Source organism: Alosa sapidissima, chromosome 5 (assembly GCF_018492685.1).
Source record: "Alosa sapidissima isolate fAloSap1 chromosome 5, fAloSap1.pri, whole genome shotgun sequence".
NCBI lineage: Eukaryota > Metazoa > Chordata > Actinopteri > Clupeiformes > Clupeidae > Alosa > Alosa sapidissima.
The window spans coordinates 24,229,994-24,253,574 of NC_055961.1; the positions used below are offsets into that span (position 1 = coordinate 24,229,994).

Here is a 23,581-nt window from a genome sequence, read left to right on the forward strand (position 1 = left end):
CATGGATCATCTTCAGATGCAGTCGGACTCTGAATAAAGCTTCCAGTCTTCAGTATTTCCAGCCTCTCTGAGTTTTCTCTGAATTTTGAATGAAATTGTGAATTAGGCTTTTCTACAACACTATAAATTCTGTGATGATCTTGACTCATTCATATATTTCTGGGTCCATATGACGGTGACGCCAAGACAAAAATATTTTTGCTGAACACATGTAAGTCATTGAAATGTTCCACATTGTTTGTGTCTAGGGTTATGGCAGAAGCCTCTTCCATGTCTGTAACATACACACAAACGACAAACATTCAGACAACATACTGTAAAGCTGCTTTTGTGAATGTGTGCAGGAAACGACTACTTGTGTGAATATGACAACTTTAGACTACTACTCACAACATCAGAAACACATATTGTGATGAGCTCTGAAGCTCCTACTGCAGTCTAAAGTGGTACAGTCTGCACACAAACACAACATTAGTTCATACATTTTGACCAGTCACAATCTTTTCTACCTCTATGAGGCACTGTTTTTTATTTTCTGTGTCCATCCCACATAAATCCCACAACCGCCTCCGTCTCCAGGGCTCCGGTATCTTAGACACATTCCCTCTGAAAGAATTGCGTTAACATTTTCTTGTAAAATGAATTTCAAGAGCTGAGTTTAAAAACATAACCCTAAGTCAATATGAAGTACTCTAAAGGGGTAGAGACTCCATGGGTAATATGGCCAGGGATTAACATGGTCTCCTCATTCTTTGTGTCCATCCATTATGGTCAAACTGTCACAGAGAGCATTGCTGCAGTGCATGTGTAAAGCATGCGCGCTAATGCTCTGGCGGGGAGTCTTACGTAAACGGAGCAGCAGTTCAGTCCAATGGCGGTAAAAACAGCCATCGAATCAGCCTCTACCATGACCAGTCACTTCAAAGAAAACACAAACTGAACTTATATTAGAGAATTGTTATTGAACAAGGTAAGAAACTACTGCCTACTATTCTACAATTTATATTGCAACTATAAGCACTATTACTGTTGCCATTAGTTACTATGTCACCATCACCATTGCCATTACTGTCACCATTACGATTATAGACACTATTACCGTCAGGTTTTCAACATTGTTCATAAATTCACACAACAGCAAGGGTGGTATTTGCATATCTCTCTCTCTCAGTTGCAGTTTTCCATGTTGACTTGACTCAGCAGACAGTATTTAAAACAATACAAGGCTTAAAATGTTCATTCGTTTAAACTAGAAGCATCAAAGGAGTATGAAATATATCATCACAAACTCATATGGTCAGTTTGAGCTTCTCAAAGCATTCGGGATGAATGACTTAATGCATGTTCTGGTGTGGAATTTGATGTTTATGTTCTGAATGGAATATGTGAACCATACATTTAGTTGTCATTACAGCATGGTGAAACCTCTGTGAAGTCACAGATGCAGTGAACATGAAACAGAACTAGAAGAGTCTGCAGATACAGGTCATAAATACTTCAATTAAGTTCCCAATCTCAGCTTTTAAACTGCCTTGTTATGTTTTCTTCACCAAAGACTGTTGGGGCAACAGAATCCCACAGAGTGGCTTAGAGTGACTTAGAGTCTGTGACAACTAAGGAGAAACTCCTTCCATCTTCTCCTGCCACCTACTGGTAGACCATGATAACGCAACTGAGATATACAATTCAAGTGTTTCATAATCTGCATGAGGAACATAGATGTATGACTAAGGTAAACAGTGTTTTGTATCAGTGAATAAAAATACATGCAATGAATATAAATGCTGCTCAGAAAATCCCAATTGTACAGCTGAAGACCATAGATCACAGCTCCCATTACAAAAGGCCCAGTTTCCCCACACGGGGGTCAGACTAGGGGGAAAAGAGGGACTGATTACTATAGGGCCCCAAGGAGAAAGAAGGCCCTTGATATTTTCCTGAATATTTTCATTTCCAAATCTAATGCCATAATTAATGTAAGATGAAATGTTAAGTTTATTTGTAAAGTGTATATGCTGAATAAATGACTAGTTCATACGGGAAACTCTGAGTGACGCTGCTAATTGGTCGTGACGTTAACCAATCAGTCTCGTTCTATTGCCAGGGTATTTTATATACCCGTGGCCCGATCTCAGACTCACGCAGTCGTGAGATGACAGCGCTAAATTGCTCCCTCCTCCTCCCCAGCTCCACCTATCTAGATCTGCTTATAGGATAGGGAGATCTTTTTGATTCCGTTCTATGCTTGTTATATGTTCTCACGCAGCAGCATTCTTTCAGCAAAAATTGTATTACTCATGCAGCTTTGTTTACACAGCTCTGCTGCAGCAGTGTCTTGAGCAGTTCTAGGCCTCCATGACAAGCATACTACCTTGTACTTACTTACATCAATAAATGCATTCTCTTTCCATCTGTGAGGTTCTCGTCTGAACTTGGCTGACTGAATTTTGTATATAAAAGATAGTGAAGACTAAGGTCTAAGGTCACACTTACCCCTTCCTAAAGCACACAATGGTTTAGTCCCCCAGCAGGACGATAGGTAAGCTATGCACTTTTTGTTGTTGTCAAATCGATGAAGATGTTTTCTGAAGTTGCTTGGTTTCGTCTATTTGCAAGTGTTTTGTCGATTTGCATGCGTTGCCATACCTTGTAGGTTGTTTGCACCCGTTGGTCACCGTACTGAGTTGTTCTGAGGAGAATGGCCCTTGTTAGTCAATTTGGATAAAAGGATCTGCTAAATGAAAAAAAGTTATTTACAATTTTTTTTTAACCATGTGGAAAGATTTCAAGGGACTAGTCCAGCCTATTTCCACACAAATAGGAAGGTTGTGGTTCTATGTCTACTTTCATTTGAATTTGTGCATGTGGTCACATAGTCTGCATGTAATCACGTAGCTGTAAGTTAGAGGAGTTAGAAGAATAGTGACAAGATATAGTCTTTTTCGCACGTACGCACACACACGCACACACACACACACAGGAAGGCTGTGGTGCTATCTTCTGCTTTCATTGTCACGTCTGTGCATGTAGTCACATAGATCTTAAAACTAGTTTTCATGTCCCCTCCTGTCAAGGGTTTTCCGCTTTGGGTATATTTTAAATTTTTCTACTCTCAGTAAATGTCATGCTGAGGTGAATTTAACAGGTGTCACCTTTACATTATTCAAAGCTGCTAGCATATAGTATAGCACAAACTCACATTACTGTAATCTCCATTTCATAACAGCTCTCCCCTGTATAGGCAGGAACACACAGAGGCACACACACACACACACGCTTAAATGCTTTTATTTGGGTCCAAAAGACAAGCAAGGGAAACAAGATCCAGATACTCTCACACACACGCACACACACACAAACTCTCTCTCTCTCTCTTTCTCTAACACACACACACACACACACAATCCATGAAGTGTGAGTTCTGATGAAAAAGGGATATATATTGTACTTCCACATTTGCAAAAATGTTGTGTACTTTTGTGACTTGTCTAATGTTGTGTACTGTTGTGACTTGTCTAATATTTTGTACTGTTGTGACTTGTCTAATGTTGTGTACTTTTCTGGCTTGTCTAATGTTGTGTACTGTTGTGGCTTGTCTAATGTTGTGGCTTGAGACTCCAGTACACGTGTTTGAATGTGACTACAGAATAGCCTCTGTAGCTGAATGTGACTAACAGACTAGCCTCTGTAGCTGAATGCTAGATTGTATTATCTTGATTCCATCTATACAGGAACAGGCACACTCAACTCCAACATCTAACTTCCCTCTCAGGGTGCTAGTTCAAAAAAGACTGTAAAGACAAAGCTGAAAACGTCTTTATTGGAACATGTCTGAGTCTCAGTGGATATGTTCAGGAAGTGAAATTGTGGCATTGGCATACTTATGGGAACATAAACTTTTTATTTATATTCACAAGAATTTACAATCCTACCAACTGAAAAAAGAAAATGGGCAATTCATTTGAAAGACTAAGTAACTGACAAGTCAAACAAAGTCCAAATAATTCACAGAGAAAAAAAGTAATGAAAATATGTAGATAATAAAATGATCAAAAACTGTCATAAAATGATCAAAATATTGAGACGATAACATAATTAAAAGAATATAGCGAAATGTTTCATTCACACAGACAAGACAAGCATATTTGCTCAGTGTGGCCTAATGTGTTTTTGGATTTAAGTTTTAGAACAGTGCTTCAGCCCAACAATTGTCCACTTTGACATGGCATGTATGCGTGTTTATGTGTGTGCGTGTGTGTGTGTGTGTGCGTGTGTGTGTGTGTGTGTGTGTGTGTGTGTGTGTGTCTCTATGTGTGAGAACAGTGCTTCAGCCCAACAATTGTCCACTTTGACATGGCATGTATGTGTGTTTGTGTGTGTGTGTGTGTGTGTGTGTGTGTGTGTGTGTGTGTGTGTGTGTGTGTGTGTCTCTACTGTATGTGTGTGTGTGTGTGTGTGTGTGTGTGTGTCTCTGTGTGTGTGTGTGTGTTTGTGTGTGTGTGTGTGTGTGTGTGTGTATGTGTGCGTGTGTGTATTTAGAAGCAAACTCATATTTAAAAAACGGGCCGAATGTGTTCTGATGTGATCTGTGGGTACGTTCACCTTCCTCTCATGCAAATCCAGCCGTCTCCTGAGGCACTGGTGGAGTCAGTGTGAAGCAGAGTACATCTCACATCACCAGCCTCGAGGGCCTGCTCAGGGAAAAAAACACACACACACAAGTGACTTCATTTCCTTTTGATGACTTATTGACTTTCTTCCTTACTTTTTTTAATCAGCCATGCTCAGTAGTTACCATTACTCTGCATAGTCAGGGTTGGGATGGTAACTCTTAAAAATGTAATGCAACAATTGTATCCACTTCATAAAAGTTAACATGTGGTGCCGATGCTACAATGGCATTGAATTCTACAACAACTATGAAACACATATGAAACATTATGTCTATAAAACATCGCAATAAACATAACCTGAAGAAACATTACCTGACTGTTTTCAGAGCCTGATCCCTCTAACTCTTCTTGAAGTACCCATAGCTTCTTCCCTTTTGACATCTTCTTTACCCAGTGCTTTTGAAACACACACACACACTTTAAGTTTTAAGTTTTAAGTCTGGGGTATATAATACATCACACAGCTCTGGACAAATTAAGAGACCACTGCACATTTGAATATGACGGTCAACTCATTTGAATGTCTCTCAGCAACCGTAGGATGACATCAGAAAATGTGGAGTGGTCTCTTAATTTTTTCCAGAGCTGTATATACAGTATGAAGCGCATAATGTAGGTGTGAAACAGAATGCTGTACCAGATTATTCTGATCCATTAAAGCGATGTTGGCGTTTCTCTTTGCACAGAACTCCTTCGCGGTGTCACAGTCTGCACTTTTACTTTGCCAGACAAGATAGGAGTCCTCCCCATAGGTTTTCCATTGCTCCCGAGTTTCGTTCTTCAATTCTAGAAAACACAACACAGTACACTGAGACACATGACAATAAAACCCACATGACTTGACACAGAAAAGATCATACAGATTCCCTGCAACTACTCAACACCTCTTAATGTGTTTTACTGTAATGTCAATGCCTTATTTCAGATTGATGCATTTGTATGCACCAAGAAACCTATTGCAGTAATAATCTCAGAATCCATGCCCTAATCAATATATGATGTAATACTTGTAAGACTGAATTATACAAATAAAATTGTATAAGCACCTAAACAATTCATGTTTACAGTATGCAAAACAAACAATCCAAAATCCTAAAACAACCAAATACAAAATGTATCCAAATACAATCCGACTACCTTCATACTGAGTGTGGTTCAAGCAATACTTTGACATCAGCTCGTATGTGCTATGCTGAGACATTCAAGCATCTCTCAAGAGTTATGAGGAAATGTGACTTGATGAATGTTCCTGTTCCACTTTGCGTGGTAATGGGTCTCCCATAGAGAAGTTGTGATAAAATATTGCACAGTGACAAACTACGTAATGTGTTGAGTGGCAACTGATCATTTAACTGCAAACATGGGTCTGATTAATTAGTAAAAGAAAAACTAAACATTTATAATTCCTTGACTTAAATTAAACTTAAGTTATTCCCCATACTGAAAGGGCTACTCAGGATCATTTTCAAACTACCTGTGACTATGTGGAGATGTGAGGACATTTGAGTCAGCTTTACTCACTTGGAGTTGATGCCTTGGGGACTTGGTGTCCTTTGGAAGTATTTTTTTCTCCTCTATTATATGTGTCTGTGGAAAAGAGTCAAGTCCATAAGCATAAGTATCATACACTAATATACTAATATACACTAAGCATAAGTATCATACACTAATATATGCAGTAGGAGAGGCAGAGAGAGAGCGAGAGAGAGATATGCCATTCCAAAACAAAAACAGACCACAACCACAATGAAACCAATAGAGCAGTGATGGTAATTGAATCTGATGGCAAGTTTGATACCACAGGTGAATGAAGATCCAGTCAGGCAATAAGAGGAAAAATCAGGAGCAGAGTTTTATTTACAATGATGCGCATCAGGGGAGAGACAACATGCCTTCACATAGATTCACATAAAGATCCATAAGAAGCTAATAAGAAACATGAGGACTTAAACTACTTATTATTATAAACATCATATAACATGAATTTTGATATACTCTCAGCAGTGATTGTGTGAGATAAACGTTCAGCCTCCACCTAAATGTCGCAGGTTAATTATAACACACTGCTTGCTAATTTCCATACTCACAGTGCATAGCCACCACAGTCACTGTGACAGCCAGGAGGACAACCCCAGTGAAGCCGAGCACCAGCAGCCACTTTCTCATCTGTCCTGCAGACAGACAGAGAAAAAGCACAGCATGTGGATGACAGCAGTGCTCTGATCTATGTCATGGCAGGAGATGGAAAGAGAGACAGAGAGAGAAACTTCTTATCACTGTGCCTCCAGCACCACATGTAGGCCTACTAGTAATAATAAAAACACAGATATGGTAATTGGCAACCCAACGAACACACTTTTTTGATAGATTCATTGGATCACCAGATATCAAAATAGATCAGAGCACACATTTTACAGTATAGACATTGTACTTACTGGTTCTTCATTATTTTCACCATATCTTTCTTTAATGTTTAAAGCTTGCTGCTCTTGGGCAAAACTCAGGCAAGCTAGTTTACGCCAAGACCAACTGTGTTTCCACTGACCCTCCATGGGCTAATAGCCTGCCAATTACCCTTGGGCCAACTAGGGCCAACTGCATGGACTTAACCTGCATGGAGACAGGTATAACATATCAAACCAGTAATTTGGAAATGGCATAATAATATTCAGGGCACAAAAGTGTGGATGGTAAAATACTTCATTTAAAAAAGGAAACAATATTCAGAGATCATTATATATGTGCATATGGTCAACTTGTTTCAGTGTTCACTAGGTATCCCATCCCCATTTCAGGAGATTAGGTGTTATCATCATTTGTAGGCTACATACCATTAAAGGGGCCACACAAGGTTGCCAAAACAAGCTCAGATTATTTTACAAGCCCATTTACTACCTTATTAGGCTGGGGAACAAGACGGCCCATTTTAGCAGATGTCTAGTAGGGAGAGAACCAGCACAATTGTAACACTTTTCTATTTTCACGATTAATTTGATATGCACAAAGACGATAGACCTCAAGACGTGAAATTTGGCCAGAAAGGTGTCATACATGTGTACTCTGTGAAAGTTGAAACAGAATTAAATAAAACATGTCTTAGTTTGTTTAGAACTGAACTTAACAGCAACATGTGCCTTTGTTACAACCTTGATGTAGCCATTAAAGGCCCCCTAAACAGTTATTTTACTGTTTTTTATTTTTATGTTTTTCAAGAATCAGAATTGTGAGTTTTGATGCTTACTAAGTCTACAGGCCATTGCTTGACTTACAAACAACAAACCACTAACTTAACTGAGTGGGCTGATGTATTTTTGGGGTGTATTAAACATATAGTTACATATTTATATAAACATATGTAACATTGGGTCTTCATTGAGGTTTGCCATTTTGTCATTTCAAGTTGTGGGATTTGCATATGAAGGAGACTACAATGGGATTGAGGTTCACTGTATTTCCATTTTATATAGGATACCGAACTGTCATTATTCAACTTCGCCAAGGTAATCACAGTTTTACATTCTAACCCCTACAAAAGAGCCCAGCAGTGCACCATTGCATTGGTGTATGTGTAGAGCTCCACTAATGGTAAATAAACTAGCCATCAAAATGAAAAGTGTTACTGTGCAATAGGCTACAGGATATGTAGCCCAAAGGCAAGACCACAAAATACCAGACTAGTCAGAGCTGTGTCAGGTAAGAACCCCATTTTAGAATATAATCTGCTGTGTTTTAGGAAAAGTCATGTCTTCTCATTCGAGAAACTCTCTGCTGTAGTCCATCATACTTGTACAGGCCCTGAGACTCAAAGAAATGAATGAAGAACTCACCAGTTTCCCTGTGTATGGTCACAGGCCTCGATGGATAGTATAAAGTCTGATAGACATCCTCGGTTTTTTTGGGCTGGATTCTGTCCGCATTGGGCGCTTCTACCTCCCCATAAGTATTAGGTACAGCACTATTCCTAAACCCAACTACCATGGTAACTTCAAGGCCTACCAGAACACACTTCTTGAAAACCTGAGTGGATGATTGCTCCTGATTCTGTTTTTTTTTGTTTCTTTCACTCAGTCCATTTCCTCTTTTTGTATGATGAAATCCCCTTTTTGATCTGGAAAAAGTGACTGCTGCCTTCGCAATGCCTGTTGCCATGGTAGTAAGAGTGTTATCAAAATGTTTAGTGGGTCAGAATACTTGTATGCATAATGAACAAGCTAGAGCATAATATCAACTTACTATCATACTACTTTATAAAATATACGGTATATAACATCAACACTAGTGAATGGTTGTTTAGTCACCAACAGCTTGTATTGTTATCAGACCCTCAGTGAAGTACATCTACTGTACCCTCCAAAGACGGCCCATTTTAGCAGATGTCTAAGGGGAAAACCGGGACAAAACATTTGTCTATTTTCTCAGTTCTAATTCGATTTGCACAAAGACAATAGACCTAAAAGGTGTGAAATTTGGCCAGAAAGGAGTCACACATGTGTACTCTGTGAAAGTTGAAACAGAATTAAAAAATATATTTTTAATTTGTTAAGAACTGAACTTAACAGCAACATGTGCCTTACAACCTTGATGCAGCCATTAAAGGCCCCCTAAACAGTTATTTTACCTTAAAGCAACATTTCCAAAATCATTCTGATGGCACATAAACTCTTAGTAGGGCAAACAACACTTCTGCCACACTCTGAGTGGGTCTCATTGGTTCTATTTACCACCCCCTGGTAATTCCATGCACTGTGCACTCTTAAAATGAATGTGTTAGAAACAACGCAAACTGTGTTGTCCCTATCTGGACATAGATATCTGTTAAAAAACAACACAACAACACAAGTTGTGTTATTTTCAACACATTTCTTTGTGAGAGTGTACACAGTATAACAAAAGCACACTTGTTGACTGCGGTTTTTTTATTATTATTATTATTATTATTATTATTATTATTATTATGTTTTTCAAGAATCAGAATTGCTTTAATGCTTACTAAGTCTACAGGACATTGTTTGTCTAACCTAGCAAGTAACACTACTGAGCTGTGTGGGCTGATGTATGTCATCAGTCCATTTCCTCCTCAGCAATAGCCTGGGTTTTCCCATGCTGCCTTACATGGAGCAAATTTTCGCCTCAGTTAGGGGACCAATCACAGAATGGAGGGAGGGCAGCAAGACGATGACAACACACCAAAGCCGTTATGAGCTACGTACAGACGCATTTGATAGACATTCGTAGCGCCCAATAAACGGCTCTAGGCATTTGTAAACCACGTTTCAAATACGAGAAAATTAATGTCTAGTTCCCAGACCCCATCTCAATGAGATGAGGTCTGACGTTAGCCAGGCTACCTCAGCAACTAAAAATAGAATGATTTTAATTTTGGTTAGAGAAGAAGAACGGTTAATAACATTCCTTTAAAGAGATTTGAAAGTAGGCAAGTTAGGCCTATTACATCTTAAAAAATGTCTGACAGCCTTCAGGCACAGAAAATGTCCTTGCTTTAAGCGCTGTAATAGCCTAACCTATGTGTGGTGCTACCAACGGCATGACAGGCCTATATATATTTTCCTAGTAGCCTATGTTATTTCACAAAATGTTTCAGTACATAGTGTTGGATGTGAAAATCCTTTTTATCAACTAGTTCTATTAGATAAGGGAGGTTTTTGTTTTTTCGTTTTCGTTCTTTGAACCGTTTCTAATCCCTGATGATGACATACCCTTTTTAAATTATTCATTTTGATTTGGAAAAAGTGACATCTTTTAAAGATGCTTTGGCAATGCCTGTCGCCATGGTAGTGAGAATGTTTTCAAATGTTTCAAGTGGGTCAGAAGACTTGTGTGCATAAAGCTAGGGCATAATATACACTTATCATACTACTTTATATATACAACATCAACACTAGTGAACGTTTAGTCACCAACAGCTTGTACTGTTATCAGACCCTCAATGAAGTACATGTGTCCTGTGCCCTGCTGTAAGACAGAGAAGCTGAGACATGCTGTGCTGTGGGAATGGAGTGCCCCCTTGTGGTAGAAAGAATGAGCCATTATCTAAACAATTTTAATTATATTTTAGCAATTCAAAACACAATTCACTGATTGTGTTAGTAAAGCATATTTAAAGAATAGTAAGTAGCCTATTAGATGGGCATCAAAAATTAAATGCTTATACTTAATAAATAATAAAGATGATACTGTGCATCTCTAAAGGCATAAACATTTTCGCCCAATCACTTTCAATTGACATACTCAGTTTTAATCTTTTCTTCTTTTAATGCATTTCTCTATAAAATATAATCTACACATTATTTCTGGCTTGTCACATTATTCATATTTGTATTACCCATTACTGCCACAGTCATTTATTTATCAAATTCCTCTTTTATCTATGTACACCAAAACTCCTTGGAGTTTCCCCAGACTGACTGGTAGCTTTGTATTTGTATCAGACCCATTTCACATGACAAGAAATGTCAAGACAGAGATTTCATCAGCTATAAAAACTGGCAAATCTCATGTTACACATTATTTGTGGTCATGACACAGACCATAAATTAATGTGTATGTATTTCCCATACATGTTCACAAGCATATGCAAAAAGAAAAAATAAAAGAATTAAAGAAAAGAGTAATCTGACCTAAAGTAGATGCATTACTCTGACACAGCACTAGTACACTGGTTAAAGTGTTGCACAAAATTCTAATTCTAGCCAACTTTGAGCTCTGCATTTTGCATGAGATGTAGCAGATGATGTGATGAGGTACCGTACAGGATGTCAGTGGTGCAGATAGCAAACCACAGTTGTGCAGATGCACACTTTCACATGAGTGAAAAAGTGGTGAGAAAGAGTTGTAGGTAGTGGTGGCTTCTTTAGCTACCTATAAATCATGGGTTCTGTTACACATTTTGGAAGTGAATAAGATCTCAGAATTTGGCTGCGCTCACTCTGACAGAGGCAGCTGGTATCCCTCCATTGAAAAGTGGAGTAGATCTGAACATAGTCTCTGCCAAGAGCCCATTTACCCAAAAGAACTAGAGCAGTGGATCAAATCACTATAGCCCAGTGGAATCACTATAGAACTGAGCAGAGGAATCTACCTGATATAGCTTCCAACCCCTGAATATATATATATATATATATATATATATTGTGAGACTGACAGAGAGATAGACAGCACTCACCAGTCTCTCGCTGGGTGCCCATGGCAGTGACTGGAAACTGCAGGATGTTGTCTGTTTCGTTGGGCTGCATGTCTGCCGCTGGAGGGTGGTTTGCGTGCTGGTGTCTCTCCGGTAATGTGCTGTTCCTCAGCATCAGTTCCATAATAATCTTGCGAGCGCCACTTGGCCCACACTCACTGGGGACCGGCGGGTTTAATCAGTTTTGCAGATGCTGTTTGTTCCTGTGATTCATTTAGGGCACTTCCTGTTTTTGTGACCACATTTCACTTCTTTTTTTCCACCAACTTGAAACGTTTTTATAAGTTCTACAGCAAAATAAACCTCATATGTGTTATCGTCCTTTATATGAGTGACAAAAGTTTCTAATACACATGATAGAATATAGGTATGCCAACAGTTGATGACAGTTAACAGGACAGTTAATAGAATTTTAGATGACATATAAGTCTGTGTCAACTAATAAGTGATATCAATAAATATGTATTAATTTAAATCTATATATTTATATTTATTTGATTCTATGATAAGGTCTGTATTGGCTTTACTATGACAAATTTATGTTTGCTTTACAATTGAGCACCCAAGTAAAACTGTACCATGTTTCACTTTGAAAGGTGTAAATACCGCAGATCTGACATCAAAGTCTTGAGGTCTACCTTATGTAAAGTGCAGCATGGGGGATTTTTTCCCCTTACACCAACACAATTCTTCAAATAACTCATGGACAGGAGACTGAATGATACAATAATTGCTGTATTATGCTGCTTAAACATCCCAAAATATCACACAGGTGTGTGGTCCCCTCTTAATGATAAAACCATAAATAAGTATTGTATAAGTATGTATAGTATAAGTATATGTATACTCTTTTGATCCCATGAGGGAAATTTGGTCTCTGCATTTATCCCAATCCGTGAATTAGTGAAACACACTCGGCACAGAGTGAACACACAGTAAGGTGAAGGACACACTAATTCCAACGCAGTGAGCTGCCTGCTACAGCGGCGCTTGGGGAGCAGTGAGGGGTTAGGTGCCTTTCTCAAGGGCACTTCAGCCGTTCCTACTAGTCGGGGTTCGAACCGGCAACCCTCTGGTTACAATTCCGAAGTGCTAACCAGTAGGCCAAGATTGTGGCTAACTTAAAGGATAAATCGTTTCACGAGTACTGTCAGAAAAAAAACCCCAAAAAAAACCCCAAAAACAATCGGTTTTACCTAGCTCGAGTTGCTACAGCCAGCAGTCAACGCAGCCAGGCAGCTACAGCCTACACCCTGGGGTCATGTACATGGGAGCTCACAGACATGCCCCCAGAGTGTAGCGCTGTAACTGGCTGTGTTAGCTGCTAGCTGTAGCAACTCGAGTTAGGTAAAACCGATTGTTTTCATTTTTTTTCTGAACCGACAGTACTTGGTGACCTCAAGAAACGGTGGAGATCTATGTGAAAACTTGCTGGATTTCTGTGTCTATTGAACACTTTTTTCAATTCAGTTCAATGTTGCTTTATTAGCATGTTGCTTTATTAGCATGTAATGCTTTATTAGACTGTACAGTGTTGCCAAAGCACAAGCAAAACAGCATAACAATTTTTACAGTAACAAGTAGAACATTGACAACATTAAGGGACTCAATTTCTCTCTCTCTCTCTCTTTTGCACACTCACACACACACACACACACAGACACACAGACAGTCTATGCATTACAATACATTGGATTAAGTACAGACATTAGGTCAGACATTGTGGCGCATGTCCCTCATGTCATGGCAAGCTAGCGTGCAGCTAGTGGAGCAGTCAGTCTTCTCCTAGCAGGTGAGTCAATAAGGGAATTAAAATTGGGAAAAGATATCCCTTTCTTATCTGTTCAAACTTTGGACAGCATAGGAGTAAAGTGCATCTCTGTCTCAACCTCACCCAGTGGCGCAAAAAGTGGGTATGCGCTATACGCAGCGCATAGGGACGCCAAAGCGATGGTAAAAAAAATGAAATTATATATATATATATATATATATATATATATATATATATATGGTATTTTCTATATGTAGCTACTGTTGTGCGTTTCTAAATTATTTCAACATTTCCTCAATATTATGTAACATTTTAGAGGACTAACAGGCTAGAGTGGGCGCCCTACTGTATCTCATAAGATTCCATCATAGAATTTTGACATAGAAGAGGGAGTGGGAGCGCCGTGAGCGCTGAGCGAGCAGGTAAGCCTAGTCAGATGCCGCCTATGGAAAAAGATGGATACAGCAAAAAAAAGATGTCGGCGGCTAAAAATAGAAAAAGAAAGAGGGAAAAGCAGATGGCATGTCAAGGGATGCGACAGCAGTTAAATAAGTGGATGGTGGTGGAATAACAGGTAGGATTTAAAGTGATGACGTCTGTGCTTGGAGGCTTGCAAATATTCATGTTAACAGACTAACTAGCGTTTGTTAAGCATATGCCATGACATTTAAAACGAGACATTGAGAACTTTGAAAAAGCACTGGTAGTTTACTTACAAGACGATTTATACAGACAGTATCTTAACGAAGTTTAGCGTTTGCAGCCATCTTGAATTTAGTCACGATAAATCGAGCGACGAGTAAGAATAAACAGGTATGATAAGGGATCAGATTCCAAAAATAATTCAGTGGAAATGCATGGATTCGTTTCTTCCAGTAGCAGCAACTGGAATCCATGCATTTCCACGGAATTATAAGGTATTAGTAAAGTATTAGTAAGGTAATGCACTGACTGCATAGCCTGGAAAATCCAGACCCTGGTAATCTAGAAAGATTAAGGGTCTGGCCACAAACAATGTAATGGCCCATCTCGAGGGGCGGCACAAAGCATGCATTTTGCAAATCTCACTGCACACAATTGACCTGTCGCTAAGCGCCACCCTTAGAACGCTGATGAGCCAATGACAGTCCAGCCTCAACGGGACTCGGACAGCTCCCGGATCAGCTCGCACAACTCCATAGGAAACAACAGGGGGCAGGTATAAAATGACAAATTAATGGTTATTTATGGAGTTTATTAACTCAAAAAACCCCGACGGATAACCATGGTCAAACGTTTTGCATTGGGGACGTGTAATACTGATAGCCGGTACCCCGAGAGGCTAGAAAACGGGGTATATTTTCATCAAAAGTAGCCTACAGGACGTCTCTCGCGTTTGCAACAGCTCGACGTAATGTAGGCAACTAAGCCAACAACGTGGGCACAGGTTCCCTGTTAAATCCCAAGATGAAAATGCTCATTAACCAACTACTATATTCTTACTACATCAAATATTAACGTAACCTAACATATTTTAGTATCAATCTTCCACTAGCTAGCTAGCTAGCATTAACGTCAGTGGGATTTGCACGGCTACTCGCCACAACTGCTTGTCACCTCTAAAGTTTTGAATACACCCCTCCATAGCATAATTAAGTCCCTTTTGATAGCTTCTGGAGGAAAGTAAATCCTTTTATCGACCAAAACGTCCTCAAAGCCTGCTTTCATATACTGTCAGCTGCCATTGTCCACCATGTGTTTCTAATCAAGTCTGGTTTGTTGGTTTGAGTTTTCACACGGTAACAATGGGGGGTGGGGCTTAGCGACAGGTCAATTGGATAACACTAGACCAATGTTTACTGACCTCCAACGTTGCAGCGTCATCTGTTTAGCTCACCTCTGGCCCGCCTATATCAGATACACTAATGTGATTGGTTCCCCGCAATGCAAGGGGCAAAAGTAACGTGCATCATTACTTATTTCCAGAGTCTCTTGCAGACACAATTCAAATTGTGCTCTAGCGAGAACTCTGGATTTCCAGAGTACTGACTGCACTTATTTGTAAACAATTTTGTATGCCCTTTCTTTACACTTACAAAAATACTGACAAAAATGCCTTCTGTCTAAAGGCCCGGGACACACCAATCCGACAGCCAACCATCGGCAGAAAAGCAGTCGGACTGATCAGTCGGTTTCTGTCTCCCCGAGTCGGTCAAAACAGTGTCTCGGAACACACCGAAGCGACACCGACACCAAGCGTACATTCTGCGAGTGTGCGAGACATAATACATTTCCATAACAGAAGCCAATGGAATGAAATGGCACTAGTTTCGGACTTCCTTGATTAAGCAATAAGAAAATATATATATATATATATATATATATATATATATATATATAGTGTACTATTTTATTGTCATTGCTTGTGTGTGATGCCAATGAAACACTCTTTCGGACACAGAAAAAAATATTTATTTTTGGCCATTAATCGAGCTAACGTTAGCACAGTAAACGAAAAGTGAATATTAATGGAATGTTAATGTTCTCTAGCTAGGTAGCAACTAAGGACTTTGGTTAAACTTGTATGTTGTTGCAAACTAACCTAAAATAACAACTCTGTGGTAGTCTACTAGTTCTAGCAAAATAGCTTAGGATAGTTTATCAAAATGGATTAATAACTTTTATCATCATTGAATGTTGGGCCAATGCTCGTAGGCCTAATCTGAGGCAATGTTTAGTCAAGGGTTTTAGCACTCCACTAATCAGATTGGTCATTGAGGCTGACTGCCACTGGTTGATGCGACATGTCAAATCGGCCAAGTCCGACTGACTCGCCCAACTGTCCGATGACGTATGACTGCCGATTATCGGGTTGGTGTGTCCGGGCCGTAGGGCTAGCTAGTCCACACGTACCAAACCAATCTTTTTTTCCTCCGTCCTCCCTGGAACCGTATCAAGAATATTTGCGTCCAAACGGATCCATCTCAATACGACTCAACACGTTACTTCATATTCCAGGCCTATAGGTGGCACTGTTTGTTACAGAAATTGACCAAAGCTTGCACTCTGTAGGCTATACAAACAGACAGAGTAGGCTAAGACGAAAATGGCTAGTGCAAGGAAACCAGAATTGTTTGTGTGGACTGATCGTGAACTGTCAACTGTAGTCAACTGTAAAACTAATAAACTTCACTTTTACGGTTTGTGAAGGGTGCAGTCCCGTCCTTTATTTGGCTAACGAATAATCTCCTTTACTTTCTTTGGTTGTAGGATAGTCCGCGATTCACATTAGTTTTGGCCATCACCACAGTTGTGATATTTATCCTACTGAGTGTAATCGTAATGTCATGTATGAAAACTAGTATTGTTAGGCAATACTATAAAGTATCAAGTCCAGGGCAGAGGTGTGGCGATGACATCATCAATACGCAAGTAGGCTATGCGGTTTCGCCGTCCAAACGAACTCACAAGGGCTACGGTTTCAGATTTTTCCACCCTGGGACCAGGGGCCTCATTACAGAAACTTCCTAACTCTGAAATCCTATCTTATCTCAGTTTAGGATGGCATTTAGGATTTTTGGTATTACAGAAGCATGTTTCCTAACTGCATTTAGGAAAAAGGCCTATCTTAACTTAAGATAGGAATTTGGCCATTACAGAACCATCCTAACTCAAGAATTTCCTAACTTAGGAATCCTAACTTAGGATGGCACATACCCTGTCCTAAATGCAAAATAACTGCCAAAACTGACTGCAACAGTCTTGTGAGAGTGGTTGCCTAGCCTATGACAAGATGATGGACATGGCTGTTAGGGACACCATAAAGCATATTTCACTAAATAAGTTAATTAAGTGAAAACTTAAAAATGTAGCCTATAAGCTATGTGTTTTAAAACATTTATAATATTTATAACAATTAAATATTAATAATTATAACAGAATATTAGACTATTACTGGTATGTATTATTATAAATATGTTTTTTGTTTTTCCATTTTTTTATCCTGTTCATCCAATGAATCAATATCGACACACTCTCTTTCTTCCTACATAGGCCTAACCTAGACCTATTTCTCTCTGATATGGTTTGTCCATCTTGAGCAAACAACTGTCTTTAGAACACCATCTTTGCAACCTGACATTCTAATAGATACATTCTCATAGATACAGGCAGTCTTGTATACATTCTAATCATAGAAACAGGCATGACAGGACGATTGCCGATTTAAAAATCGAATTGACAGTTATGGTTAGGATTTCTTAAGTTAAGATAAGATAGGAGGTCTGAGATAAGATAGGACACAGCCATGAGTTTAGGAACTGCTTCTGTAATAGGAAGATAGGATTTTTCCTATCTTTGAAACTTAAGTTAAGATAGGACAAGCAGTTAGGATATTTTTCTGTAATGAGGCCCCTGGTTTCGAAAAAGTGCGGTTTCGGGCAGTGCGTTTACAGGATTCGTTTGGACGATAGGAATTGAAATTGAATTAAAGTGGGTGGAGATAGAAGTAGTTAGTTTAAAATTAGTAAGGATGGCAAAAATGCTGTGGTGTAAAAGGTGTTAAAACTGCCCCTGGGGTAAAAGTCTTCTGCAGGTGGAGGCATCAGCAGGCCTTCCGCATGCACAAAGCAGAAGTGTGTTCAAATGGCGGAGTGGCAGAGGGGTCGTCATGGAGAAGCTCACACAGGGAATCAGAGTCATCATCCTGGAACACAGAGAACATGATATGAAGGGGTTTTCTTGCTTTCCTTTCCTTTTTCTGTCTGCCTTTCATTCTTTATTCCTCCCTCTCTTTCTCTCTCCTGATATTACTTTCCCTATGCCTCTTCAACATTGATACAACATTCTTCCAAACTGCAAAGCAAGAGGCAACCACAGAACAAAGCCTACAGATCTCAAAATAGCCCACCATGAAAATGCCAGAGCCAGAGCCAGAGCCAGAGCCAGACCATTCCTTTTCCGATCTTAGAATTAACCACCTCCCTTCTGCCATCTTCCGTAACCAGTCCTGCCAGCCCATACAAACAAACACACACACACACACACACACACACACACACAAACACACCATTTTATACATCCATATTGACATTACATGCAATTTGTTTAACAACAATTAGTTATTCCACACAGCAACTTACTAGTGCAAAATTCAAGGTGAACAAAAAATATTTTAGTGAATAATTATATACTGTACATATGAGGCATAAGGAATACATATAAAAAATACTGTACCATATTGACCTGGTTTATGGCAGCAAGGGTGGTGTTTCTACTGGCACAGAACTGAATTGCTTCATCGCAGTCTGCAACATAGCTTGGCTTAAGCAAATAGAAAAAATCCTTATGCAGAAGCCATGACTCTCTTTCAATCAAAGAAAGATTCTCAATTCTGCCCATGAAGTCTGTAATAAAGGATACAGGCGAGAGCATACACAGCAAATATAGTCAGCATACAGGAAGAAAAGGATCTCAGCAGTAAGATATGTATTTTTATTCTAATAGGCTGCACATATTTGTAGTGTGCTGCATTACGCATTTTCTGGAAATATATATATATATGTATATATATTACATTATCTGCAAAAATACACAGTGAAACCCAAGCAGAGTGCAGTAACTGCATTTCACCATGAAAAATGTAATATATGGCAGTAAGTCTTTGTTTTAGCTCTTTGACTGTGAGTCTGTCTGCTCAATTTGTCTGACCTCCTCATAATTATTTGACACTACTCTGCTCCTCACTGTCAGTTCCATGATGGCTTCAAGACATAGAGATGATACAAAAAGTTATATAATGTAGGCTATTTCTGCTCGGAAGGCACAGTTTGTTTCAGTAACCACATTGCCTGGCTGTATATTTCCTGAGTGTACCACATTGGCTGACAAAATCAATTTTCTGACAAAATGAGTCAGAAAGTTCACCTGGGCCTTGTTTTGGTTGGGCTTTGTTTTAGGTAGGCTTTGTAGAAGTGGTTCACATTGTGGTTCACAGCACTGGTTTCACAATCTTTGAAAATAAACAGTACATTTCTGGCCGAAGTTAGAATGTGCTACCTACAATACGTTTGAAATTCAATTCACTCTGATCTAATCAATCATATAATTGGTAGTTATACAGCAATCTAACAAAAGAAATACAAAAAAGCAGTTTGGCAGTTTTTTTGCACTTTGCCTTTCCTTGTCATTAACACCTCCTAAGTGATGTGTAAAAAATTACACATCTGCTGAGTGTGCTGAGGGACAACACATTTTGTGTGAATTTCAACACACAATTGTGCGGTTGGCCGTGTGAAATTTCAGCTATCTCAAAAAAACAAAAAAAATGTGTACTCGCAAAAAACGCTACCCATCACTGGTCTACAGTGCACAGAAGTAAAGCGTGGGCTGGTGCGGGTAAGACTTCCACGTTGCGGGTGATAGCAACGTTCTGGGTTAACATATTTATGTGCGTGTGTGATATGCTAAAGTGAGATTTCCCTCTGTCTCAAATGCACATGAACACCAGAGTTGATTGGATACAAAAATACCCCATTGGACAAAGCCTATCCGTACAATACAATTAAACAGTTGTTTCTAATTATCTAGATGATAGCCTATTAGCTTATATTTCATAAAACACCTGATGTATCACGTGCATCACTAGTGCACAGTATGGACACTCACAGAATACTGCCACAACAGTTGTCAGGATGGTCAGAATAACTGCACCAATGACAGACAGCCACAGAATCCATTTTCCCTTCCATCCTAAAAAAGAAACAGGGATCAGTTTACTATGAAGTCACGCTAGACTTTTTTTGTAATCAGTAACGTAATCCATTGGATTACAAAAATATTTTGACGTAATCTGAATATTTTTGGATTACTTCAAAAAAAAAAAAAAAATGAAATACATTAAATAAAAAACACACTCAATCAAGATCATTTTGATGCTACACTGAATAGCATGTCTGCACGCCCAGAATGCCTTCTGTTGCATTATGTAATGTTATTCTCACGGGTAGGAGCATGACCCTTTTTGTCTGTTTCAGACGAAGTGATAGAGAAAAGTGTAAGGCCATCCTTAAAAATATTTTCGTTTGCCGTAACCCGACCGACCCTGTCAATTTAGAACCGACCCAAATATTTATTTTTTTTCCCTTTTAGTCCGACCGACTTGCCGGTTGTAAACTTGCGTTAATACCGACCGAATGTTTTTTTTTTTACTCTAAACAACCAATACAAATGCAATAAAATAATATTTCTTTTAGTAGGCCCAAGTATTGTGAATATAAATTGCCTACATGCAAACGTGGCTCACTTAAATAAAACCCTGTGGTGTCATCTCTACACCATTGGTTTTACGCATGTCACACTATGGCCTACGCTTCGTTTCATTCACACAAACTGATAATGCTTTTACTTGGCATGAGGTCCTGGAAGAACTGTGGCCAGATCTTTTCTCATCCCTTCTCCCCCCCTAGTCTAACGGTGACCGTGTCGGAGTATAGAAATTGGTTGTGGTCTATTTAGTATTTCTCAAAATATGGGTCCGCAACATGGAGACTGCTGGTCCGCGGAGTCGTGGAGTGAAATTTGGCCCGGTGCTTCATTTGATAATTTGCTGCGCAGTTGATCAAGAAACCGCGGATCGACGAAAAAATAAAACAAACGTTTCTGCTATCGATGTCATTAAACATGGAGCCCTACAATTAAGTGGTGGTATGATCATTCATTCAATGCGCGTCTGCGTGAGAGAAACTGAAACTAATCGATAACGTTGGTATCAAAGCTCCGCTTCAACCTGTTGGAAGGCTATTTATTTATTTAACGAAACTTAATAGAACGACGTTGTTTTTTGGAACTTCCTTAGAAACAGAGCAGAGACTGTATAATACACTGTATAGCATTGAGTATTGTAGGCCTATAGTCAAATTTCAATATAACGTGGCCAAGAGGTATTGTAGCCTTCTTTCTGGGTACATGTAGATGAGCCCTATGACCCCAAAGTCTGCCATGACCGGGCCTCAGGTCAAAGAAGTTTGAGAAAGGCTGGGCCCACTTCCCCGAAAGCATCTTAAGCCTAAGAGCGTCGTAAAGTCCCTCTTACGAATGTCTTAAGATTTGCCGACTGTTTCCCGAAACCATCGTAGCTTAAGAACGTTGTGAAAACACTCGTTGATCTACGAGTGCTCCAGAGTTCTCGTTACCGGCTAAGAGCGTCTTAACAGTACTTCTCACTGAGGTCACCAACAGGACATACAGAGGAATTACAACTTACGTTCCCATTCCGTAATTGTGTTTACCAGTGATGAATCAGATTTTAGCGTGCAAAATAGCATAGCCTACATTTAATGGTCTTAATAATGTGATGAAAAGCGGACAAAAATGCAAATGCAAATTCATCAAGTTATGAAACGAGATGTTGCCAGAATAGTTTGCCATTATCTTTGCTAAGTGAGGGATATATTTTATTAGGCCTATGAGGTAAAAGCAGAGAAAGGAACATGTGGTTTAGTCTGTAGGCCTACTGCATCAAAATCTAAGCCTACACATTTTCTCACTTTCTTACTCGACTTCTTCTTATCTTCAAACATGTTCTTAAGTGACATAGCGAACAATTATTGCATGGTGCAACAATTTAATCTTAAATAATTGCAATTATTTATGTCTGTGTGTGGTATATAACCTTGGGATGCTTACATGCAGATGTCAAAGTGTTTCTATTTTCGTATTGATGTGATTTAATGTGTCCGAAGTTTAAACGGTAGGCTTATAGCTGTGACGTGCAGTCACCTGACATCACCATCAAATCAGAGGATATTTCAGAACTATTAACGTGGACAGATCCCCTTAAGAGCATCTTAAGAGCAGTGCACGCGCGTTCACGCTACAAGCATGTTCAGGAAACAGTCGGAAAAACCAAACGAACGATCGTAAGATGAATCGTAGAAAACCCTCTTAAGAGCGTGTCTCCGTCGTTATCGGGAAACTGGGCCCTGTTCAGTAATCCATCCCTGCTCATAAGTTTGCCTGTTTAGAACTATTGAACCGTTTTGGAAATTCTGGTGTGTTATATTCCATATGTAAAACATATTTTGAGTGTTTTCAAAAATACAAAATACAGTATTTTGTAGTTTATTTTGATAAACTTTAAAAAGAGGGTATTTGGTATTTTATTTTAAAATAGACTACTTCCTGATGTATTTCTGCCCATCCCTGTATGTATTAAAACACATAAACACAATGTAATCAAGTAATCTTCAAGAATGTAACTATAATCTGATTACACATTTTTTTATGTAATCTGGTCTGATTATAGTTACTTATTTTTTGTAATCTGATTATGTAATCCAGATTACTTGTAATCAGTTACTACCCAACCCTGGTCACACTGCACTGCTACATTACGCTATGTTTCATTACTCTATATTACATTAGCACTGTGTTTTGTTATGCTGCGTTTGGTCCTCTGAAATAAAGAAATAAAACTCAATGTGTAGACAGACACACATTATAGTGTTATATCATAGTTCATATTTGGTCTTAGCAAAACAACTAAATGGTGAAACTCAATGTTGTCAAGCATATTTTTCAACAGTGCTAAACTATTCAGTCGAGATTTAACATGGAGCTATTGCAAAGTACAGGATAAACCAAATCTACAGTAAAACATTATGAAAACTATCTTACTTTATATATAAGCACTCTGATAGACTGACAGATCGTATAATCATTTCATACTTTGGGCTGTATTTTGGGCCACCAGCGCATGGCGTAATACTCGTTATTCACCCGCGGAAAGTTGAATTCGGTATTTTGCACGTTTATTTTTTAAGCATTGCGCCCAGGGGTGTGGCAATTAATAACCTAGGGAGGGACCTAGCGCGTTGTCTAAAAATCGCTATCATACACCACCTAAACCTGGTCAGAAGTCAATGGCGAGTTGTTCATATGCTATTTTAAGAGCGCATG

The 23,581-nt window shown here is 39.1% G+C and overlaps 2 protein-coding genes across 3 annotated transcripts in view; both read right to left on the reverse strand.

Annotated features, from left to right (window-relative positions):
* Positions 1–3,800: 3,800 nt before the first annotated feature.
* Positions 3,801–12,038, reverse strand: LOC121708968. Of its 2 annotated transcripts, none has more exons than XM_042091965.1 (6): positions 11,857–12,038; positions 6,761–6,844; positions 6,195–6,260; positions 5,311–5,459; positions 4,986–5,069; positions 3,801–4,691 (listed from the first exon to the last, which is right to left on the reverse strand). In XM_042091965.1, exons 1-6 carry the CDS (start codon positions 11,996–11,998, stop codon positions 4,599–4,601), a joined length of 618 nt encoding a protein of 205 aa, XP_041947899.1. In that variant the 5' UTR covers positions 11,999–12,038; the 3' UTR covers positions 3,801–4,598. The 2 variants fall into 2 exon arrangements, with proteins under 2 accessions (XP_041947899.1, XP_041947898.1); XM_042091964.1 differs by lacking the exon at positions 11,857–12,038 and adding an exon at positions 8,501–8,872.
* A 5,098-nt stretch (positions 12,039–17,136) lies between these two features.
* LOC121708969 overlaps positions 17,137–23,581 on the reverse strand; it is a 32,935-nt gene continuing 26,490 nt past the window's right edge. Inside the window, exons 2-5 of the mRNA XM_042091969.1 lie at positions 20,291–20,374; positions 18,860–19,029; positions 18,534–18,632; positions 17,137–18,329 (exon numbers count right to left, since the gene is read on the reverse strand). Coding sequence (XP_041947903.1) covers positions 18,228–18,329; positions 18,534–18,632; positions 18,860–19,029; positions 20,291–20,374 — 455 coding nt within the window. The 3' untranslated portion in view covers positions 17,137–18,227. The remainder of the gene's footprint in view (positions 18,330–18,533; positions 18,633–18,859; positions 19,030–20,290; positions 20,375–23,581) is intronic.

Coding starts and splice junctions, on each gene's coding strand:
- LOC121708968 (XM_042091964.1), bottom strand. CDS start 8,822: ATGGCAACAGGCATTGCGAAGGCAGCAGTCACTTTTTCCAGATCAAAA. Junction 5,460..6,194: donor CCCCAAGGCATCAACTCCAA/GTGAGTAAAGCT, acceptor TGTGTTTTCTAG/AATTGAAGAACGAAACTCGG. Junction 5,070..5,310: donor TAATGGATCAGAATAATCTG/GTACAGCATTCT, acceptor GTGTTTCAAAAG/CACTGGGTAAAGAAGATGTC.